At 34.8% G+C, this 20083-nt stretch overlaps 1 protein-coding gene and 1 pseudogene across 2 annotated transcripts in view; one reads left to right on the forward strand and one right to left on the reverse strand.

Moving 5' to 3' along the window:
• The window catches only part of TBCK (TBC1 domain containing kinase), a 271930-nt gene that overhangs the window by 36763 nt on the left and 215084 nt on the right, over nt 1-20083 (forward strand). For both annotated transcript variants that reach the window (XM_032172492.2, XM_058432416.1), the window contains exons 4-5: nt 13444-13558; nt 15142-15215. In XM_032172492.2, coding sequence (XP_032028383.1) covers nt 13444-13558; nt 15142-15215 — 189 coding nt within the window. The remainder of the gene's footprint in view (nt 1-13443; nt 13559-15141; nt 15216-20083) is intronic.
• Nucleotides 4338-4730, reverse strand: LOC116480499 (large ribosomal subunit protein eL36-like; annotated as a pseudogene).

Below are 20083 nucleotides of genomic sequence, written 5' to 3' on the forward strand. Positions count from 1 at the left end.
TCTAAGTGGCTAAGGGTTTTTAAAATCAGAAGTATTTAATTTTGTTAAATGCGTTTTTGAATCTCTATTGAGACTATGATATGATTTTTCTCCTTTAATGAATATGTAAATTGCTTTGATTTTGAATTCTTTTTTTGTGTGTATCTGTGACAAGATCCTGCTCTGTCATCCAGGTATGATCATAGCTCACTGCAACCTCTAACTCCTGGGCTCAAGCAATCCTGCCTCACCCTCCCAAGTAGCTGGGACTACAGGCACACACCACCACACCTACATACTTTAAAGCTTTTCGGTATAGATGGGCTCTTGCTGTGTTGCCCAGTCTTGTCTTGAATTCCTGGGCTCAAGTGATCCTCTCACCTTGGCCTCCCAAAGCACGAGATTACAGGCCTGTGCTACCATGCTCAGCTGATTTTGAATTCTTAAAATTGAGATGTAATTCACCTGTTAAAAATCCATGGTTATAAAATGGAAAATTCAATGGCTCTTAAAGAGCCACTTCACAAGATTGTAGAGCCATCACCATTGTCTAATTCCAGAACATTTTCATCACTCCAAAAAAGAATGAGCAGTCCCTCCCCTTCTGTCTCCCCACCCCTGGAAACCACTAATCCACTTTCTTCCTCTATGCATTTACCTACCCTGACCTTTTCATATAAATGGAATTATACAATATGTGACTTTTTGTGCTTAGCTTCTTTTACTTAGCATAATGTTTTTAAGGTTCACCCATGTTATAGCATGTACTAGTACTTCATTTGTTTTTATTGCTAATTTTCTACTGTATGTCTGTTCCATAGTTTGTTTATTCATTTATGGGTTGATGGACATTTGAATTGTTTCTACCTTTTGGCTGTTATGACTAATTGTGCCATGAACATTCATATATATTTGATTGAATACCCGCTTTTAGTTCATATTGGAATGGAATTTCTAGGTCAAATGGTAATTCTATGTTTACCTTTTTGACAAGCTGTTTCCAAAAATAGCCCTACCACTTACTATCCCACTAGCAATGCACAAAGTTTCCATTTACCTCACATCCTTACCAACATTTGTTATTTTCATCTTTTGATTGTAGACATCCTAGTGGGTATGAAGTAGTATCTCACTGTAGTTTTCGTTTGCGTTTCCCTAATATAATCAATAATGTATTGTTCTTTTTCCCAAGTTCCTGGCCCAGAGCTTCAAAAACCCTGGGAATTTCCTGAGTAATAGGATTGTTATTGTCATTCATGATGGCTCCTTTAAGCCATAACTGAGTATTCTGATGAGGTGACACTTGAAAGCCTCTAGCTTCAGGATGGGGGCTATTTCAAAAGACCAAACATGTGATAGAAAGTTGGAACATTTTATTAGTTTTCTATGGCTACTGCAACAAATTAGGTAGCTTAAAATAACAGTTTATTCTCTCTCAGCTCTGGAGGCCAAAATTCAGAAAACTTACTGTGTTGTCAGGGCCACACCCCCTTTGGAGGCTTTCAATAAAAATCCTTCTGTTCCTTTTCCAGTTTCTGGTGCCTGTTGGCATTCCTTGGCTTCTTTGGCTTGTGGCCACATCACTTCAATCTTTGCCCCCGTCTTCGTGTCACCTTCTCTGTGTGTCTTCTCGTCTATGTGTCTCCCTTTTATAAGAATGCTCGACATTGAATTTTGAGCCTACCTGGATAATCCAGGATGATTTTCTCAAATGAAAACACCCTTTTTCCAAATAAGGTAATGTTCAGAGGTGCCAGGGGTGAGGATGTGCACAAATCTTTTTGGGGGCCTCCTTTCAGACAAGCTAACCAGCAAATAAAACACACATACTCTAAAAATATTATTTCAAATGCAGTAAAGATTTTCTATTAGATTTCAATTCTACTTGCTGCCCCTATAAACAAAGTTCATTTTCTTTAGAAAAAAGGTCAGTTAAAAAAGTTTTATTTTGTTGTTTCAAAGTCATTGCTGTGAGGCATATATCTCATATGATTTGTATAAAAATTTATTATGTCTAAGATTTAGATATCCCAGTTAATATCAGATCTTTTCAAGAGGAACTTCATGTTACGTTGTGTTCCTTTTACATTTTGTTGTTATAGTTATAATTGTAAAGCCAAGGGTTGAATTTTCATCCATTTATCCAGATTCAGTCTTTAATTTAGTCACAAAGTTTGTGACTTAAAAATCTGTATATTACAAAAGGTTGATAGATCTATTAAAGGGCTATACTTAGAGTAGTAGTTGTGATATGGTTATCTTGATCATTGCTATTATTTTAACTGTTACTGTAGGTAGAGGTAGAAATACCAGGTTATTCAATGGGACCTACTAGATATTCAGTGAAGTGAACCCATAATTGGGATTTAAATTTTAAACTTTTACCCTGTACTTATCCACATGATTGGTTTGCTTTGCTTATATTCTATTACATCTTTGCTATATGCAAAATACCCTTAACTGTAGTTAAAAGTTAAATAGGCCAGGCGAGGTGGCTCATGCTTGTAATCCCAGCACTGTGGGAGGCAGAGGTGGGCAGATCACGAGGTCAGGAGATTCAGACCATCCTAGCTAACACGGTGAAACCCCATCTCTACTAAAAATACAAAAAAAAATTAGCCGGGCATAGTGGCGCGCGCCTGTAGTCCCAGCCACTGGAGAGGCTGAGGCAGGAGAATGGCATGAACCTGGGAGGTGGAGCTTGCAGTGAGCCGAGATCGCACCACTGCACTCCAGCCTGGGCGACAGAGTGAGACTCTGTCTCAAAAATAAAATAAAATTAAATTAAATTAAATAAAATTAAATAAACAATGATTTTGGAGCTGAGTAAGCCTAGATATTTTCTTAGTTGAAAAAAAAATTGTCATCAGCATCAAGAGAAATTAAGTTAATGACTTCTTTCTATGAACTTATTCTTGGAAGAGAAAGGATGATGGGGGCTATACACACATTAAGAAACGTATGTAGCATGGAAAGAAACCAATATTTGAGTACCTACTTTATACCAGGCTCTATAAGCACGTTATATTTAAACTTTACCACATAGCTGTACTAGTGGTTATTATTACCTCATTTTAAAGATTAAGAAAGATACTTAGAGGTTAGATGACAATTAGAAAAAGATAGCCCAGGGGTTTAAACTTTGTTCTGTTTAAATCTAAAACCTGTTATCTTTGTTCTATACTATACCTTCCTGTATACCTGAAAGTGAAACAGGTTCATTTATATTCGCCTTCTAGGACAGTGGTTCTCAAAGTGTGGTTCATCATCATTATCACCTGGGAACTTATTAGAAATATAAATTCTTGGGACTCATCTTAGATACTATATCCGAATTGCAGGGAGTAGAACCCAGCAATTATCTATATTAATGAGCCCTTAAGGTGATTCTTTACCATTGCTTTTGGTGAAAGGTTCTTAAAATTCTTCCATTGGTGGGAAACCTAGAAATCAATGTGCTCTTTGTAGAACAATATGAAATACTGACTTATATAACTTAACAGTTTTTTTGTTTTTTTTTGGGGGGGGACAAAGTCTTGCTCTGTTACCCAGATTGGAGTGCAGTGGCGCGATCTCAGCTCACTGCAACCTCCGCCTCCTGGGTTCAAGCAATTCTCCTGCCTCAGCCTCCCAAGTAGCTGGGATTACAGGCTCCCACCACCACACATGGCTAATTTTTGTATTTTTAGTAGAGATGGGTTTTTGCCATGTTGGTTAGGCTGGTCTGGAACTCCTGACCTCAGGTGATCCACCTGCCTTGGCCTCCCAAAGTGCTGGGATTACAGGTGTGAGCCACCACTCTTAAGAACAGTTTTAAAGTATTTGAGCTAAATTAGCTACCATCTTATAGATTCTGGTCGAAATAAGTGATTGCAGATATTGCACAAGAAAACAACACACATAGGAGAACCTAAAATTAAGAATCCATATTTATTAATATTATATTTTTTGTGAATTAGTAAAAGATAACTGTTCTTCAATTTTTACACAGTATTCCTGGGTCATTATGGGATTATATGGATTAAGAACTTCTTCTTACTCTTTTTTGTGAAGCTTGCTGTAATTGGTATGATCTTCCTTATATCATAGTATTGAGAACTGAAAGTCTAGTTCAAGGTTAGGTGAAATAGACAGAACTAACTAATTCCAGGTGATCTGGTTTAGGAAAAAATATTTATTTATATAGGTAAGCAGACCTCAGAGTTCTACATTAAAATTTGGAGATAAAGCTTTGGCTATTAAAGTATTATTTTGCTTTGTCTGCCTTCCTATTTATGAATCATAGGAAGCTTATGGAGTCTAGTAGAAGTAGTTAAGAACAAAATTTGGCTATTTTTGGATTTTCTTTTTTTTTTTTTTTTTTTTGTCAAGCTGTTCTTTATTTCAGGGAGGGCGGGGGAGGGGCTCAGTCTTTCTTGGCAGCAGCTTTCCTCATGGCGGCCAATACGTTGCTCAGCTCCTCCCGCTTCCTCTTGGCGCGGATGTGCGTCCCCACCCTTTTCTTGATAAACTTGAGGGCCCGTTTGTCCTTGGAGACCTTCAGTAACTCCGTGGCGCGCCGCTCCTACGGGGCAAAGCCACACACCTCCCGAATCATGTCCCGCACGAACTTGGTGTGTTTGGTCAGACGCCCGCGGCGGCGGCTGTGCCTGGGCTTGCTCACGTCCTTGGTCACTTTGTGGCCCTTGTTGAGGCCCACGGCCATAGGGTAGCGTAGAGCCATGGCTGCTTCTCTCCAGACGCGGCCGTGGCGGAAGCTATTCTTGGATTTTCTGATCTAAATATAATCACTGTGTCACCCCAACTGCTGACAAATACAAGGGACGTGGTAAATAGGGTTTTTTCAGTAATCATACTGATCATAAGTTACTTAAGACAGACCAATACTTATTTAACTGAACATTTCAGTTTGACAAACTTGTTTACAATATGCTGTCTTGCAGACACTGTAATAAAAAATCCATATTATTCAGGCCCTCTCCCATTCATTATTTGAGATGGGTAGGGTGATAAATTAGTCATCTAAAATATTAGTCCACTTAAAAATGTGAATTGGTCTCAAATCAAAATTCTGAACAGTAATAGAAATTTGTTTCTCTTTTTTTCACATGGCAATATATACATTAATTTTAATTTAAAAAACAACTTTGGAATGACACAGGGTACAGATTTAACCCACTATATGCCATGATAAGTTCTGTCTTAGAGAAAAATTACAGTCTTCCAACATCCCAAATGCTGCCAGGGTATGGGGAGTTGGACTTATTACCTAGTGTGTTTGCACAGCCAGAATTAGTGACTATGATGACAAAAGAGGTTTTGAAGTTTCTGTGCAAGGATAGGAAAAAATGCTTAGGAGAAGAAAACATTGATGGGGCAGAAATATGCAGCCAATCTTGAGATCCTCCAGACCTGTATATCAAATGGTGATTTTATTATCACAGAGAAGTTAGAAAACGGTTCTTCTGATTCAGTTATGTCAGGAGAATAGTTGGAGAACTCAATTTGCAATTTTTGTTAATTTATAGGATATATACATATAACAAAATATATTGTATAGTTTTAGAAAAACCCTGAGACTTTTGAGAGAGACTTTTTGTTTATTTTGTTTTGCTTTTAAGATGATTAAGATTCTGTGCAGGGCCGATAGCTCATTGATCTCCATTTAGCTTCTGTTTGGTGTTACATTTTTTACTTTATAAATTTGCAAATGGAGGCAGGGTGAAGTTGGAACACTGTCTAAGCATAACAAATCAATGACAGAGCCTTCTGGCTTTATGTCTGAACCTCAAACCGCTAGACTATGTTTTCCATATGTATTTGATTTTACCAAGTTAGTTTTCTGCTGAGAAGAAAAGTTATCTAGTATTCAACTTGGAAAGTTAATTTCCCAATTTATTGTATCCTATTGAGAATTAGATACATTCCAGACTTACAGCGTTCTATTTTGATTATTTTGGAGTTAAAGCTAAATTGTAAAATATGCCTAGTCTGGCAACTGAAAGTCAGATGGATTGATTACTTTTTTTAGACTTACTATAAAACAATCTTTAGGTAGCAGTTTATCAACGCAATTTCCATTTCAAAACATCTGAACCTGAGGCAAATACATTCTTAAATTTAGCATGGATAGGTGTCCTTTCAGGCTAAAACATGTGTGCCCAGTACTGAAATGTGTTATTTCCTTTTTCAATTCCAGAAACTGTTGTATTTTTCATCCTTTTTGCTCTGTTAAATATTGTGGTATTTTTTTACAAAACATCAAAATTTAGTAAGTGATAAGTGTCAAAAGCCTCAAAGACACCAGCTCATCATTGGAAACACCCTCCCCAAATTCTGGAATTATAAACTAGTGAGTCTTTAAAAGTTATATACTAGCTGAGCTCTTTTGTCTTCAAGTGAAAGTTTCTTTGAAGATAACACAGAATTATACACTTGTAATATTATCTGAACATTAATCATTAGTAAGCATTTTATTTTTCCTCTCCATTTCTTAAATTACACAGTAGCTAACCATTAATATATTTCATCTGTATTTCCTCTCTCTTAACATTTTACTTCAGGCTGATACCAAGTAAGGAATGTTTTAGACCAAAAGGAAAATTTCTGTGGGAGTGATCAGGTTTTATAAGGTGAAAGAACATCTTGAACTCATAGAATGCAGAAATGTGTTTCCTCCCTTGGTTAGCTGACAATATGGGTGTTTTGGCTTGTGGAATGGCCCTTAGAAACATCATGGATCATGGATCTGAGGAAATAGCATGTGTGGTTTTAGTTATCACTTATACATGAATGACTTCCAAATCTATCTCAGCAACTTCACCTCTCATTCTCTTTCCTGGCCTCTATTTCTTGCAATTCGAGTAACATCTCTTCTTGGAAATGTTGCAAATACCTAAAAGAGCTGATGGTTTGAGGCCAGTAGTAATCTCTCTCAACAATTTAGTCTAATTTACAGTTTTAGACAGATATTAACAAGATTATCCTGTTACCCAGTATATCCTGATTTATTCCTGTTTCTTTCAGTAAATAAAAGACTAGAAGAGTTGTATTTTCAGCAAATGAATATTTTTTTGTGGATAGCCATTGGGTGAACTAGAGCAATTTGTGTTTTCTTGACTAACTAAACGATTGTACATTCTCTCTTGAGGTGTTATTCTATTAGTGGTAAAGAATTTAATTATCTTTCCCCCTTGTACCATTGTGTGATACTATTTTATGTATGTATTTTAACACCTATTTTTAATACATACTTACTGAACATGAACATTACGGACACTGATAGATACAGGGAGTCATAGTTAAATAAGCTAGTCCATACTCAAGATACAGTAGGAAAGACAAGCTTATATAGAAATAATTACCATAAAATCAAGAAACTCTCAACTGTGTACTGTCAGAAATCAAGAAAGGGAGTTCAATTCTACCACAAGGGAGAGCCATTGAATGAGAAGCCATTAAGGATCTTTGCAAAAAATTATTGAAATGACAAACCATATCTGTCAGAATAAAGAATGATGTCAAAAAGGGGCTGCTTGGCTGGGGTAATAGAGGAGGCTTAGAGAACAGGGACCCCAAGGTCTTGATGAGCTTAAAGAGTGGGTCCTCAGGAATGAGGAACAGAGAAGTATAGGAGATAGTAGTTAAAAATCTGGATGTTTTAAGTAAATATAGGTTGTGCAGTGTCTCATTGTGACAGACTATCTGTATTTGGGAGTACTGGCTGGGGTTAAATGAAAACCTGTGGCTGTGAACAGATGAAGTCTTCTATTCTGCATAAGAATTAAATCCATGATCTTGGCCTCAGTATATTTTAACCAACAACTACAGATGATTTATGGGTGATTTAATCATAAAGACAGTAAATTGCTTTTGAAATATATTTGGAAAGGGATAAAAAAATATACCTGGGATTATACCAGCCTAATAGGTTTGAAAATTTATTGAGCCATGTTGAAAATCCAAATACAACCAAGTTGACTCATACCTAGAAACTATCAACATCTTTTTTGGTGATGGTGGTGGTGGTGATAGTGTTTTTCTCTTTTAGGTTTTAAGCTTACTTTCCCAAGATTTATGACTTTTGTAGATCTCTTTTGGTCTCACCAATGTTATAAATAAATTTTTATGTTTTATTTTTCTTTGAAGACAAAGGAAAATGATGAATAATTCTTATCTGCTTAGTTAATTGCTTATATTATAATTATCAGTTTGTAAATCTGTCCTTCTAAGTATACTGTAGGCTTGTTTGTAGTGCAGATCAATTCTTCTTCCTGGTAATTGTGGGCCCAAAAATTCAGTAACAAACAAATAGCCACTCAATTGATATGTTTTAATATAAATAAAAATGTCCTCAAATGTCATCTTGCTTTATTGGGAGTTATCAAATATACTGTTTTGAAAGCTACCTTTTGGTCTTATCTGTATTTATAATCACTAGGGATTCTTATGTTCAGTTGTTCAGGACAATGATGACAAGGTAAACGCTAGCCACCCAGGCCCTGAAGTAACAATAATTACTGAAAAATGTCAAAAGGAGTAGAATATTTTTTGATTTGAAGTATAATTTTACATTTTCTTGGTTACTGATGGGTTTGTCTATTTAACAAGGTTCTCACTTGGGAATTGTGTAGGATAAAGTCCTATTGTCCCCTGTCAGTATCTTTTTTATTTAACTGTGAATCTAATTCTCTTAATCCTAAATCTTCTTTTAGTATCCATGTTCAATTAAACTGTAACATGTTAACTACTACTAGACATGATAGTTTTACTTTGCTGTTGCATTAGCTACTTAAAAAATTTCATGACCCAAGTTATTGGTAGTATTAAAGAATATAACTTAGAAAGCTAGTAAGTACAGAAAACTCTGCAAATACTGATTTGTTCTTCTCATGGTATAAAATAGCATTTTTTATTCTTTATACCTTACATTTTAAAACAAATTAAAAAATCAAATTCTGAGAATATAAAAGGGCAGAAAAGCAAATCAGATTGTAACTGACATGTACTCTCAAGTAATAGCTAAGAAAGGGTATGTCATTTATATGTTTGAATTTTTAAAAATTATTTTGCTATGCACGTTCATCAGCTCATTTTTAACATGAATGTGCTTTTCGACATGCAAGTCTAATGTCTAATATCTCACAATTAGCAAAAGCACAGTATAGAGAGTAGAAAATGCAGTCTATGTGTTCAGTAGTTTCAGAACTTGTTCAATGGGAAAATCACTTTAAAGGTTTGGCTTTAATTTCATGAGGAAGACCTCTATATTGAAGTAGTATGCAGCTGAGGTCCTCTAGTGTCACAGCTGAATATGGCATCAGTTTTTTTGTGAGTTGTGTGAGAAACAGACAAGAACAAGAGAAGCTACTCTAAAATTGACTTGCAGAGCCAAATGAGTTCATAAAACTAGGTTTACATTTTGCTAATCTCAGGGAATGTTTCTCTTTTTTTTTAAGGGGAAGACTTTGTTTTCTTTCATGTGCACGTTTATCAATGTAATTGTGCTTTTACATAAAATCTTTGCCTCTATAACTACTGATAAGTTACAAATAATTTTTTTTAAGTTTGGAATATTGCCATTTATACAGTTAGTTTATTTTTTGAAGATGTTTATGAAAACTCTGTTTATCCTGAATTATGCTTGTTTCACACATTCCCTATTTGTTTAAGACTCAGTGATATGGTACTTTAATATGGGAGAAATTATTTGATAAAAAGGAATATTTTACAGTCAATTTAAATAGCATTCTTTATAAATAGTAACCCTCATTGCTTCTTTTTTACACACATTATGGGGAATATCAGCTTATTCCTTTACTTCAAAATATGACTGACAACCAGGGATCGGATTACCAGAGGTAGTATTTGAGGTAAAAAAATAGTTTGAGGAAAAACAGAGCCTGGAGATGGGGTGGAGAGGGAGTACTCACTACAGAGGAAATGAAGATAATACTCTTTTCCCAGAATTAAAAGAGTTCTAACTATTCTCAGAGAGACTCAAAGGAATGATGTATCCATAACCAAAGAACAGTATCTATCGACAAGGAGCAACTAGAGGACATAATAGAAATCCTGGAAATTAATGATTTGGATCTCTCTCTCTCTCTCTCTCTTTCTGTCTCTCTCTCTCTCTTGCTCTGTCTCTCTCTCTTTGGATCTCTGGATCTCTCTCTCTCTCTCCTGGAATTAAGTTATATAACAGATAGGACTAAAGATTATGCTCTTAAAACAGAAAGTTAATACAACAGGATGACTGTAGTCAATAATAATTGTACATCTTAACTGAAAGTACAATTGAATTTTTTATAACACAAAGGATAAATACTTTAGGGGGGACACCCCATTTTACATGGTGTGATTATTACTCATTTCATGCCTGTATCAAAACTCGTGTACCTCATAGATATATATACCTACTATGTACTCAAAAAAATTAAATTAAAAAAAAATAGTTCCAGTTATCATCTGCCCACTAAGAGTTCCAACTTAGAGGAAAAAAGAGAGAAAACAGTGAAAGATGTAACAAATCAAATTTTCCTTGTGAATATTTCTGTGTTAATGGAACATGTGAGTCTTCAGATTGAAAGGACATGCTGAATGCTGACTGGCACAAATATGCCCACATTAGACATATTGGGCTGAAATTTTATAACTCTGGGGATAAAGTAAAAATAATCCTCAAAACTTCCCAGGAAAGAGTGACAGGATGTCTACAACAAAGTTGGAATCAGACTGATACTAGCCTTCTCTCCGTTAATAAAGAATGCTATAAGACAATGGAGTAATTCTTTCCAAGTTTAAAGGCAAGAATAAGATATTTTCAGATGCGCCGTGCATGAAAATATCCTACTCATGCTCTCTGTATGAAACAATTTCTCAAGATGCCTTATAGCTAAACAAAAAAGAAATTTAAAAATAGTATGAGATATAGAAATTACAGTAGCTGATGATAATCTTCATAAATAGAGTTATAAAATTCTGGTATCCATTAAATCTTGATGACTGAGACATTTTCTCTTGACAGCTAGGGTTTAAGTGGCCTAGGTTTGTATTTCTTTCTGTGCTTAGTTCTACAGTAAATATTTGTTAATCATTATTATCATATGGCAATGTACCAATCACTTCCCATCTTTCTCAGAGTAAGAGCCCAAAGGTCTTAAAGTGGCCTAAAGGGCCTTACATCATCTGACTCATAGCTATCTCTCTGAGCTTATCTCCTCTCACTTTAATCTTTGCTCATTCTACTGCATGCACTGAATACACTTTTGTGAGCTGCTGACTTTATACCAGTTCAGGACTTGCTTGCTGTGGCCTCTGCCCAAATCATACATTTTCCAGAGACCTACGTGTCTTTTTCACTTCTTTTAGACTTCTACATAAGTGTCACCTTCTCAGTGAGGACTTCCCTGAACACATTATCTGTCTTCCCTACTTTATTTTTTTTTCTTCATTTAATCACTACACGTCACGTTATCTATTTACTTATTTGTTTCACCTTCCAGAAAGAAGTGTAGGTTGCCTTTATCCCACTTATAATTTGATAATGTAAAAACAATATAATGAATACAGATAAGAAGTTGGGGAAGAAAAATGGGGAAGTTGTGAAAATATGTCAACTGTATCCTCTTGCTGAATGAAGAGTTAGTTATATTAAGTAAGAGTCTACCACCAGAAGAATTGAAAACTAACTGCTGATGATTATTTGATAATGTAAAATAAAATTTGATAATGTAAAACAATGTAATAAAAAGGACTTGAAGAAAAATAGGAAAGTTGTGAAAATAACGTCAGTTATATCCTCTTGCATAGTGAAGAGTTAGTAAGTAAAAATCTAACCACCAGAAGAATTGAAAACAAAACCTGCTGATTCCCTCTGGAAAGTCAAACTAGGATCATAGAGGGAAATTTTAGCTTTTATCTCTGGTTATCTCTTTTGGTTTTAATTTAGGAGAGAGAATCAGGTTGCAACAATTATTTTTGTAAAAATTTTATTCAATCTAGTATTTTTTAAAGTCAGGTTTATTAAGGTTTATTTACCCTGTTTAATGTAAAGTTTAATGAGTTTGATAAACAAAGTTATGTAACCGTCATCAAAATCAAGGATAGAACAGTTCCCTCATGCCACAAAATTTTCTCATACTCTTTTGTAGTCCACCTACCCCCCACCCAAGCCCATGGCAATCTGTTAGTCCATTTTTTAACTTTTAACCTATGTCTTTTATTTAGTGGGTTTCTCATAGACTGAGTATAGCTGAGTTTAAATTCTTATCAAATCTGACAATCCTTATGTTTTAATTCGTGACTTGAGACCATTTGTACGTAATCTATTAGTCATTTTCTATTTGTTCTGTTCTTTTTTCCTTTTATTCTACCTGTTTGTGGATTGAATATTTTTTATGATTCCATTTTATCTCTACTATTGGTTTTAAAAATTATGTTTAGTGGCTATCTGCAAACACTAATTTAATTTTAGAAAAATTTTAAAAAAATGAATAGAAAGGAAAATGTATACCAAAAGGTTAATATTGTAGGTATGGGGAAATTTCCTATGTGAACAATTTTTTATTAAAACATTAGAAGATAATTAATAAAGCTAGGTTAATCGTGAGTATTACATTTGTCTTATACTCTGAGATTTGAACTTTTCAAAAAGAAAAGAAATGCTGACAGGAAAATATTTTAATGCAGACACCAATGTCTGCAAATGAACAATCCATACTTTATAAAGTGTAATAATAAAAATTAAAACGTTCCAAATCCTACTTACTACTGCTAAGTAGCAGTATTTACCCAAATACAGTACCTGTTTCCTGGTAATTTACATGAGTAGACTTGCAAATTGGAAAAAAAATTAGGGAGATGGATGGTGAGAGAGAGAAGGAGGGAAAAGGAGAAGGAAACTGGAGAATATCTGTGTGAAGGATGGCTTGTGGAGGATAGGATAAGAATTAAAGAGAAAAGTTTGCTAAATCATAAATGACCAGAGGTTGCTTTATAGGTTGAATATGGAAAATAAGCTAGTGTTTGTATACTATAAAATATATTGTTACTACTTTTTTCGGGGGCTTAGGTATTTTGTATTCAGCAAAATAGTTTTTAGTGACTTAGTTCTGCCATATACCTGAAACTTAACCTGATAATTTGGCAAAGCCAAACCTGCTATAGGTTAGTTGTACTCACCACCAAAATTAAAGCCCTTTCCTGGAAGAACCAAATACTGCTATTACAATAGCCTTTAGGAAACTATAGGATCTTTGTCAGATCAATTCTGTTACAATCAAAAAACCTAAAATATGTAGAGGTAGATATTTTAGAAAATATATAGATTCTATTTTCTCAGAATAAAAGAGGAGCAATAAAAATATAACTTTTTGAATATTTTCACTAGGTCACATTTCACTTGTTAAAACAAGTTATTTATTTGCTTTGTAATTGATCTTTGACTTTTTGTTTTCTTTGTAGCTGTTCAACGGTTTTGTGTATAGCATTTGAGGTTCTTCAGGGCTTGCAGTATATGAACAAACATGGTATAGTACACAGGGCATTGTCTCCTCATAATATCCTGTTGGACCGAAAGGTAATTGTTAAATCATGTAATAAATATTTATATATCGTTTGAAATTGGAAGCAACTGGAATCAGGGCTACTCAGTCAGAGGAACAATAGAATCAGTATATGTTTTAAGAATATTCATAATGAAAAGACTATATGAAAGTGATATAATTGTGGTTTTTGAATTTAAGGATTAAATAATCCTTAAATTATTTAATCTGTATATCTTTCACATGGATTATTTTTCCCACAAGACCCATTTTCTAACTTTATGGTTTTTTTATTTTACTCTTATTTCTAAAGCCTTGTGGCTTCCCAATATACTCCTCTTCTTAATTTATTTTCATTTTTAAGAAAATGGCTCTTTTTGCTAGAATGTTATTCATATAAACCAACTGCATTGTGTTTTCTCTATTTTTCTTCTGCCTTCTTTCCTCTTCTATTTATCTCCTTATTTACCAGCTGTTCATACCTACCTCCTTTTACTATTGAAGTGCTGTTTCTCTACTGGAAATCTTATGGGGCATTAAGAAGAAGCTTGTAAACCCTTCAAAGAGAATTATGGATAGCAAGGTTATATATTTTCAGGAATAATTGTATTCCTTTTCATAAAATATGTAAAAACAACTTGGAGGAAATTTTTTCATGGGCATTATTTGCTGTATTAGTAGGATTATCCTTGTTCTCTGGTTCTTTTCCCAAATCAATACTTGGGAGGCTGAGAAGAGAACATTGCTTGAGCCCAGGAGTTTGAGGCTTCAGTGAGCTGTGATCACACCACTGCACTCCAGCCTGGATGACAGTGTGAGACCCTGTCTCTGAAAAACAAACACACAAACACAAAAATAGAAAATTGTACTCATTAATTTCAGATTTATGGCAGTAAAGAATCATTACCTTATCAATTTAAGCTGTTTTTAAATGTAAATATTTTATAATGCTTGGAAATAATGCTCTTGAGAAGACAAACCAATTTTAAGATGAACTTAATATTTTAAAGCCTTATAGATTAAAAGGGAAAAACTTAAAAGATATAAAATTATATTTATCATTTATTAAGAGCCTTATACTTACGATAGTTATTTTTGTTTTCAAACAATGTAAAAAGTTATTGGAAATCTAGCAGATTCACCAAAATCTTGATGATTTTTGAACTGATCTTTTCAAGTTAAGTTTTCCTATTTCACAGTTAAATTATAACTATAAATGGACTTGCAACTCCATGGAAAAAAATTTGCTCTGTGAAAATTACCACAAAACATTCTAACCAAGGTTTCAAGACAGATGAGAACATTTTTGCCTTTTTGTTTTGTGAAATAACTAGACAATGTAACAGCAAATATATTAAAGAAAAATGTCATTTGTCATTTTGAGATATGTATGTGTACATACTCATATATACATATTTAATGAGTATAAAGCAGACTATTGGCAGATAGTTTTTTATAAAATTATGATTTTTTAAAATCTACGGTGGCATTTTGATAAAATATTGTTATATAATGGTTTCTTTAGTTATAAAATGTATAATGATAATTTTATAATATAAATTATATATTGCCAATTATAATAAATTATTTGATAGTGTTTTTTTCTTTATTATTGTAGGGACATATTAAATTGGCTAAATTTGGACTTTATCACATGACTGCTCATGGTGATGATGTTGATTTCCCAATAGGGTAAGGATATGTTTTCCTCTATTTTGAGTTTCTTTTTAAATTTTGTAATCTTTGATAACATGTATATTTTGTTAATTATATTTGATATTCCTTTTTGACATGCAAACAGCTTTTTTAAAATTAATGCTTCTCAATTTTCCATACACTTTTAAAATGAGTAGACAGTGAGTTTTTCCCAGCATTCTGTAGATCATTGATGTTCATCATTCATTGAATTGGCAGAGAGGATAACAGTATTGATATTCTTTACATTATAATATTTCCTAATTATCTGTATTTCATTCAGAATCGAATCAACTTAAGGCAAGAAGGATGACTAGATTCTCAATTAATGATAATGTGTGTGCATCAAGAGACTGAAAAACATCACTCCCACATTATTTTCAATTTAATGTTTTATGTTCAATTCCCTTTTCTCTAAGATATAATTATATATTAAGACTCAAGTTGAGTCATTGTGGATATTAGAGATAGAGATAAATTCCATACCTGAAAGTCTATCTTTAAGTTCAGAAAGGTTTATTTAATCACTTCTGTTATGGAATTGCAGATGTATGTTGCCCTCCACAAAAGAAATGGAAGGTTGTTTCGTGCATATTCAAGTAGATGTTTCTGATACAGATCTTTGTGTTATATTTGTGTGGTTGCTTTTAGACATTTTCATAATTATTTTCTTTTTTGAAGATTTAAGTTGAGATTGTTTTAGATAAAATAGTTACAAAAATAGTATAAAGAATTCCTCTATACCCTTCATCAGTTTATCCAAATGTTAACATTTCACTACATTTGCTTTTTCTCTGTTTTTTCTCCAAGCATATATGTGTGTATGTGTATAATGACTGTTTTTTATAATCACTTAAGAGTAATTAATTACGTAATAGCACTTTAACCTCTAAGTACTTCAGTTTTTATTTTCTAAAAGAAGGACTTTGTTTTTTTACATGACCTCAGAACAGTTGTCAAAATAAGGAAACTAAACTTGATGCAGTATTATTATCTAACCTAGAGACCTTAATCATATTTTTTCAATTGTAATGTGGCTGTTTTTGATAGTATCCATTGTGTTTTCCTCTTTGGGCTTCCTAAAATCAGTTCTATCACACCATTACTGAGAATTGTGATACGGAGTCATGGAGTGTGTTTTTCCAACAGAATGTTACTTAAAAACTTAATTTGATTTTTGTTTTTTAAAGCCAGCCTCATATGTAACTTGCCTTTTCATAACTCAAATTACAGGTTTCTTAACTAAACTTTTTAAGTTTATGACTGTGTCTTATTATTAAGACATAGATAATAATATTAAACTTTATTCAGTGAGGAAACATTTATTGAGCAATTTCTCTTATACCTGTTGGTTTTACAAAAAAATACGATAGCTTTCTGTCCTCAAGAAGCTCATTGTTTAGTGGGAGAATTTTCTGTTTTGATGGACTGCTTATTAAGGTACATAAATTTGTAGTCTTACAGTTTTGTGTATTGAAAACTTACAGGCAAAAACCAATTCTTGTTTCATAAGCATGAAAATGGTATTTTGCAAAGACAGTCTACAATTTCGTATTTGTTCAAAAAAGCCCTTTCGAATATGAAAGGGGTTTTTTATTCAACTTATAGTTGAATATAAGTTTTTAGTGAGGCTCTAGCTCCTTTGTCATGTATGATAAATGCCTTTTGAGGTGACTTTTAAGTAGCTATAGTACAAGTGATTGCTACTTCTTTTGTCTAAATCAATTTGTGTAAGAAGGAAATCCAAAAACCTAAAAATTACTTTAAGTTTTTGATTTTTATTTAAAGGTACTTTAGGTATCAGTGATGAATCGAAGAAAGAAGGTGATTTTTCTTAAAGCATATCAAGTAAGAGCTACACTTGAATTTAAAATGCTTGGATAGAATTGGTCTTATGTTACCATTTGGTCTGGCTTGCTTTGAAGTCTTAGACCCAAAGGGTTTACCAGAAAATATCAAAGAGCAAAATGTGAAACATTAGCCAGGAAAAATAAAGTGATCAAACAGCTAAGGCATGAAAGAAAATATTTACACCAGAAGAAGCTTGCAGTTGATTCAAAAGACAAATATTAAGGAACAACAAAGTAAAATGTTACCATCTGTTTCAAAATACTGTAAAGAGTTGGAAATTGGGCATTCATTTCAGTTGGCCAGTAGCTTAATACCTTGTTAAAACATCAAACAGATGATGAAAGCCACTTTATTTACCTCATCAGTCACACTCAGAGCAAAGTTCTGGTAATTGTCTTTGAGTGTTAAAATGCTATGCTGCAGAAGAGAAGGCTGTTGAAAAAAGATGAACTACATTAAATAACAATTCTAGAGCTTATTATTTTTTAATAATTTTCCTATGGTTAAAAGGGAAACTAAAATATTTGAAACAAAGTTTATCTCTGTCCTGTCAGAAGTTTTTGATATAACAATTTAGCTATAGTTTTGTTTGATTTTTTATTATTATCATTTTTGGGTTAGATGTGCTGGAAATCAGGAAAAAAGATGAACACTGACTTCTGGATGTATTGTAGTGATGATAAAAGTACACCATTGCATTTGTATTAAAATTTTTATTTTTATTAAATGTCTTTATATATTCACTAATATTTATAACAGCTTTGTGAGGTAGGCAGTAATATTCCAGTTTTACAGATGAAGAAACCCAAATCACATATAGAATATGTGGTAGAACTGAAATTGGAACACAGGTATTATAACATCTAGTCTAGTGCTGCTTCCACTAGACTTCAGCTGTTTCTAGAGATATCACACATTCATTTGGTTGGAAGAGCAATATCATCTTAGGGTGAAATAACACAATACGAATTTGTATATGAGAGAAATACATGAGCAAATCATAAGAAGATACTGGTATCACCATCATCATTCTATTAAAATGAAAAAGGAGTTAAAAACCAAATTTACCCATTTGAATTTAAGTCACATTCCCTGACTTAATTGACTTGTATTTTGAATGTAAATAAGTACTAGCAACGATAGTGTGAGGAGGTGGCTGTAGAAAAGGTAGGAAGAAAAATAGAAATAATATTCGAATGCCTACTTAATATATATTACACAGATGATACATATATTTAAATACATTTTGATTATACTCATTGTAAGAGGACATAATTTAATCTAACTGGTTTTAAAATCTAGATTGTGGTGCTCCTGACTAAATCTGACAATAAATGACAAAAGGGCATGCACATATGTAATAAGTATGGCAAAATTTCACTCCATCTCTCTTCTAAAACTGTTCTTATTCCTTTTATTTCTAGGCACTGGGATTCAAATTTAGCAATTGTTCCTATGTCTAATTCTTATTTACTACCTGCTTCTTAAATTGTTGTTTGTAAGGCCATCCTAATGGGTATTTTTGATAGGATTTTTTTTTTTAAGCAAAACTATACTGAGTATATCCTCTATTTAAGTCTCATTGGTAGTTGTAGAGGGTTTATAAAAAGATACGCGAGCGCCCTCAGGTATGTAGTTGTTTTTTTTCTAATTGAGATGGGAGGTTAAATTTTTGTATGTGAAATATGTAGTATATAAAACAAACATGTATAGCATCATACCATGTGTAGCTTTTATAAGATATAGAACAGGCAAAATGAGTACTTTATAGAATCAAATCAGGTATTGATGGCGGTGGCAGCCTGTCTGGGATGGCCACTACCATGATGCTGGCTGCAGTGGGGGGAGGTGCTGCTGGGGCTGTCACTTCATTGAGCCTATGGGGGCCAGGAGCAGGCAGGAGCCCCACCTTCCCGGGCACAGCTGCAGCTGCCCAAGTTGGTGCTGCAGACCCAGGCCTCCCTGTGCTCTTGGGGGCCGGAAGCAGGCAGGAGCCCTGCTCTCCCAGGTGCAGCTGTAGGTTCAGAAATGTCTACTCCCACTGCTTGGCCTCTCCCTGCTCCTGTACCCACTCGGATCTTGGAGCGATGTTGGGGCCAAGCCCAGGTGCTGTCGGACCCCGGCTGGGTTTGTGCACACTCGAGGCAGCGCTGACATTCCAGCCCCCTGCTGCCTTGACCCCCTGTGGACTTCAGACACCAACAAGCAAGGGAGGGGGTCTGAAGGGGGGCTGAGGGCAGCTCAGTGCTGGTGGGCAGGCACTCCGTGGCATGAATAGCCTGGGAACCATGAAGAGCGACAGGAGTCAGACAGGTTCCTGGGTAGAAGGGGGCAGGTCCCTGGTGAAGCCCTGCCTTCAAACCCAGGAGGGCCTGAAGCATGGGAGATGGGCTGTAGGTCCTGTGGACCTGAGTGGGAACTTGTGGTGCTTTTTCTGGGCCCACCCATGGCCACCCATGGACCAATGGATGTGCACTTCTTCCCTCTGAGGACCATAAAAACCCTGGACTCAGCCAGACTTGAGCAGATGATGGATGGCCAGCTGTAGAGAGGAGCTACCCACCCCAGGGTCTTCTCTCTGCTGAAGGCTGAACACTCATAGGGACACCCCACCTGAGGGGAGAAGCTATCCACCCTAGGGTCTCCTCTCAGCTGAGTGCTGAACACTCATCGGCCACACCCTGCCTGTGGAGAGGAACTACCCACTGTGGGTCTCTAGGTGTTCTATAGCTCAATAAATCTCTTTACCTTGCTCACCCTCCACTTGTCCACATACCTTATTCTTCTTGGAGGCGGGACAAGAATTTGGGACCTGCCAAATGGCACAGCTAAAACAAACAGGGCTGAAAAAACCCCTTGCTTGCCACATTGTGGGTGGCAAGGAAAGAAGACAGAAGGAGAGAGGAGCTGCAGACCTAGGAGCTTTCTGAGCCAGGGCTGTGACACTCTCTTTGGGGCTCTGCAGTTCCTGGCATCTCCAAGTCTCCATGCATAACCATGTTCCCTGGTGCCAG

Source organism: Hylobates moloch, unplaced genomic scaffold (genome assembly GCF_009828535.3).
Source record: "Hylobates moloch isolate HMO894 unplaced genomic scaffold, HMol_V3 SCAFFOLD_2, whole genome shotgun sequence".
NCBI classification, from domain to species: domain Eukaryota; kingdom Metazoa; phylum Chordata; class Mammalia; order Primates; family Hylobatidae; genus Hylobates; species Hylobates moloch.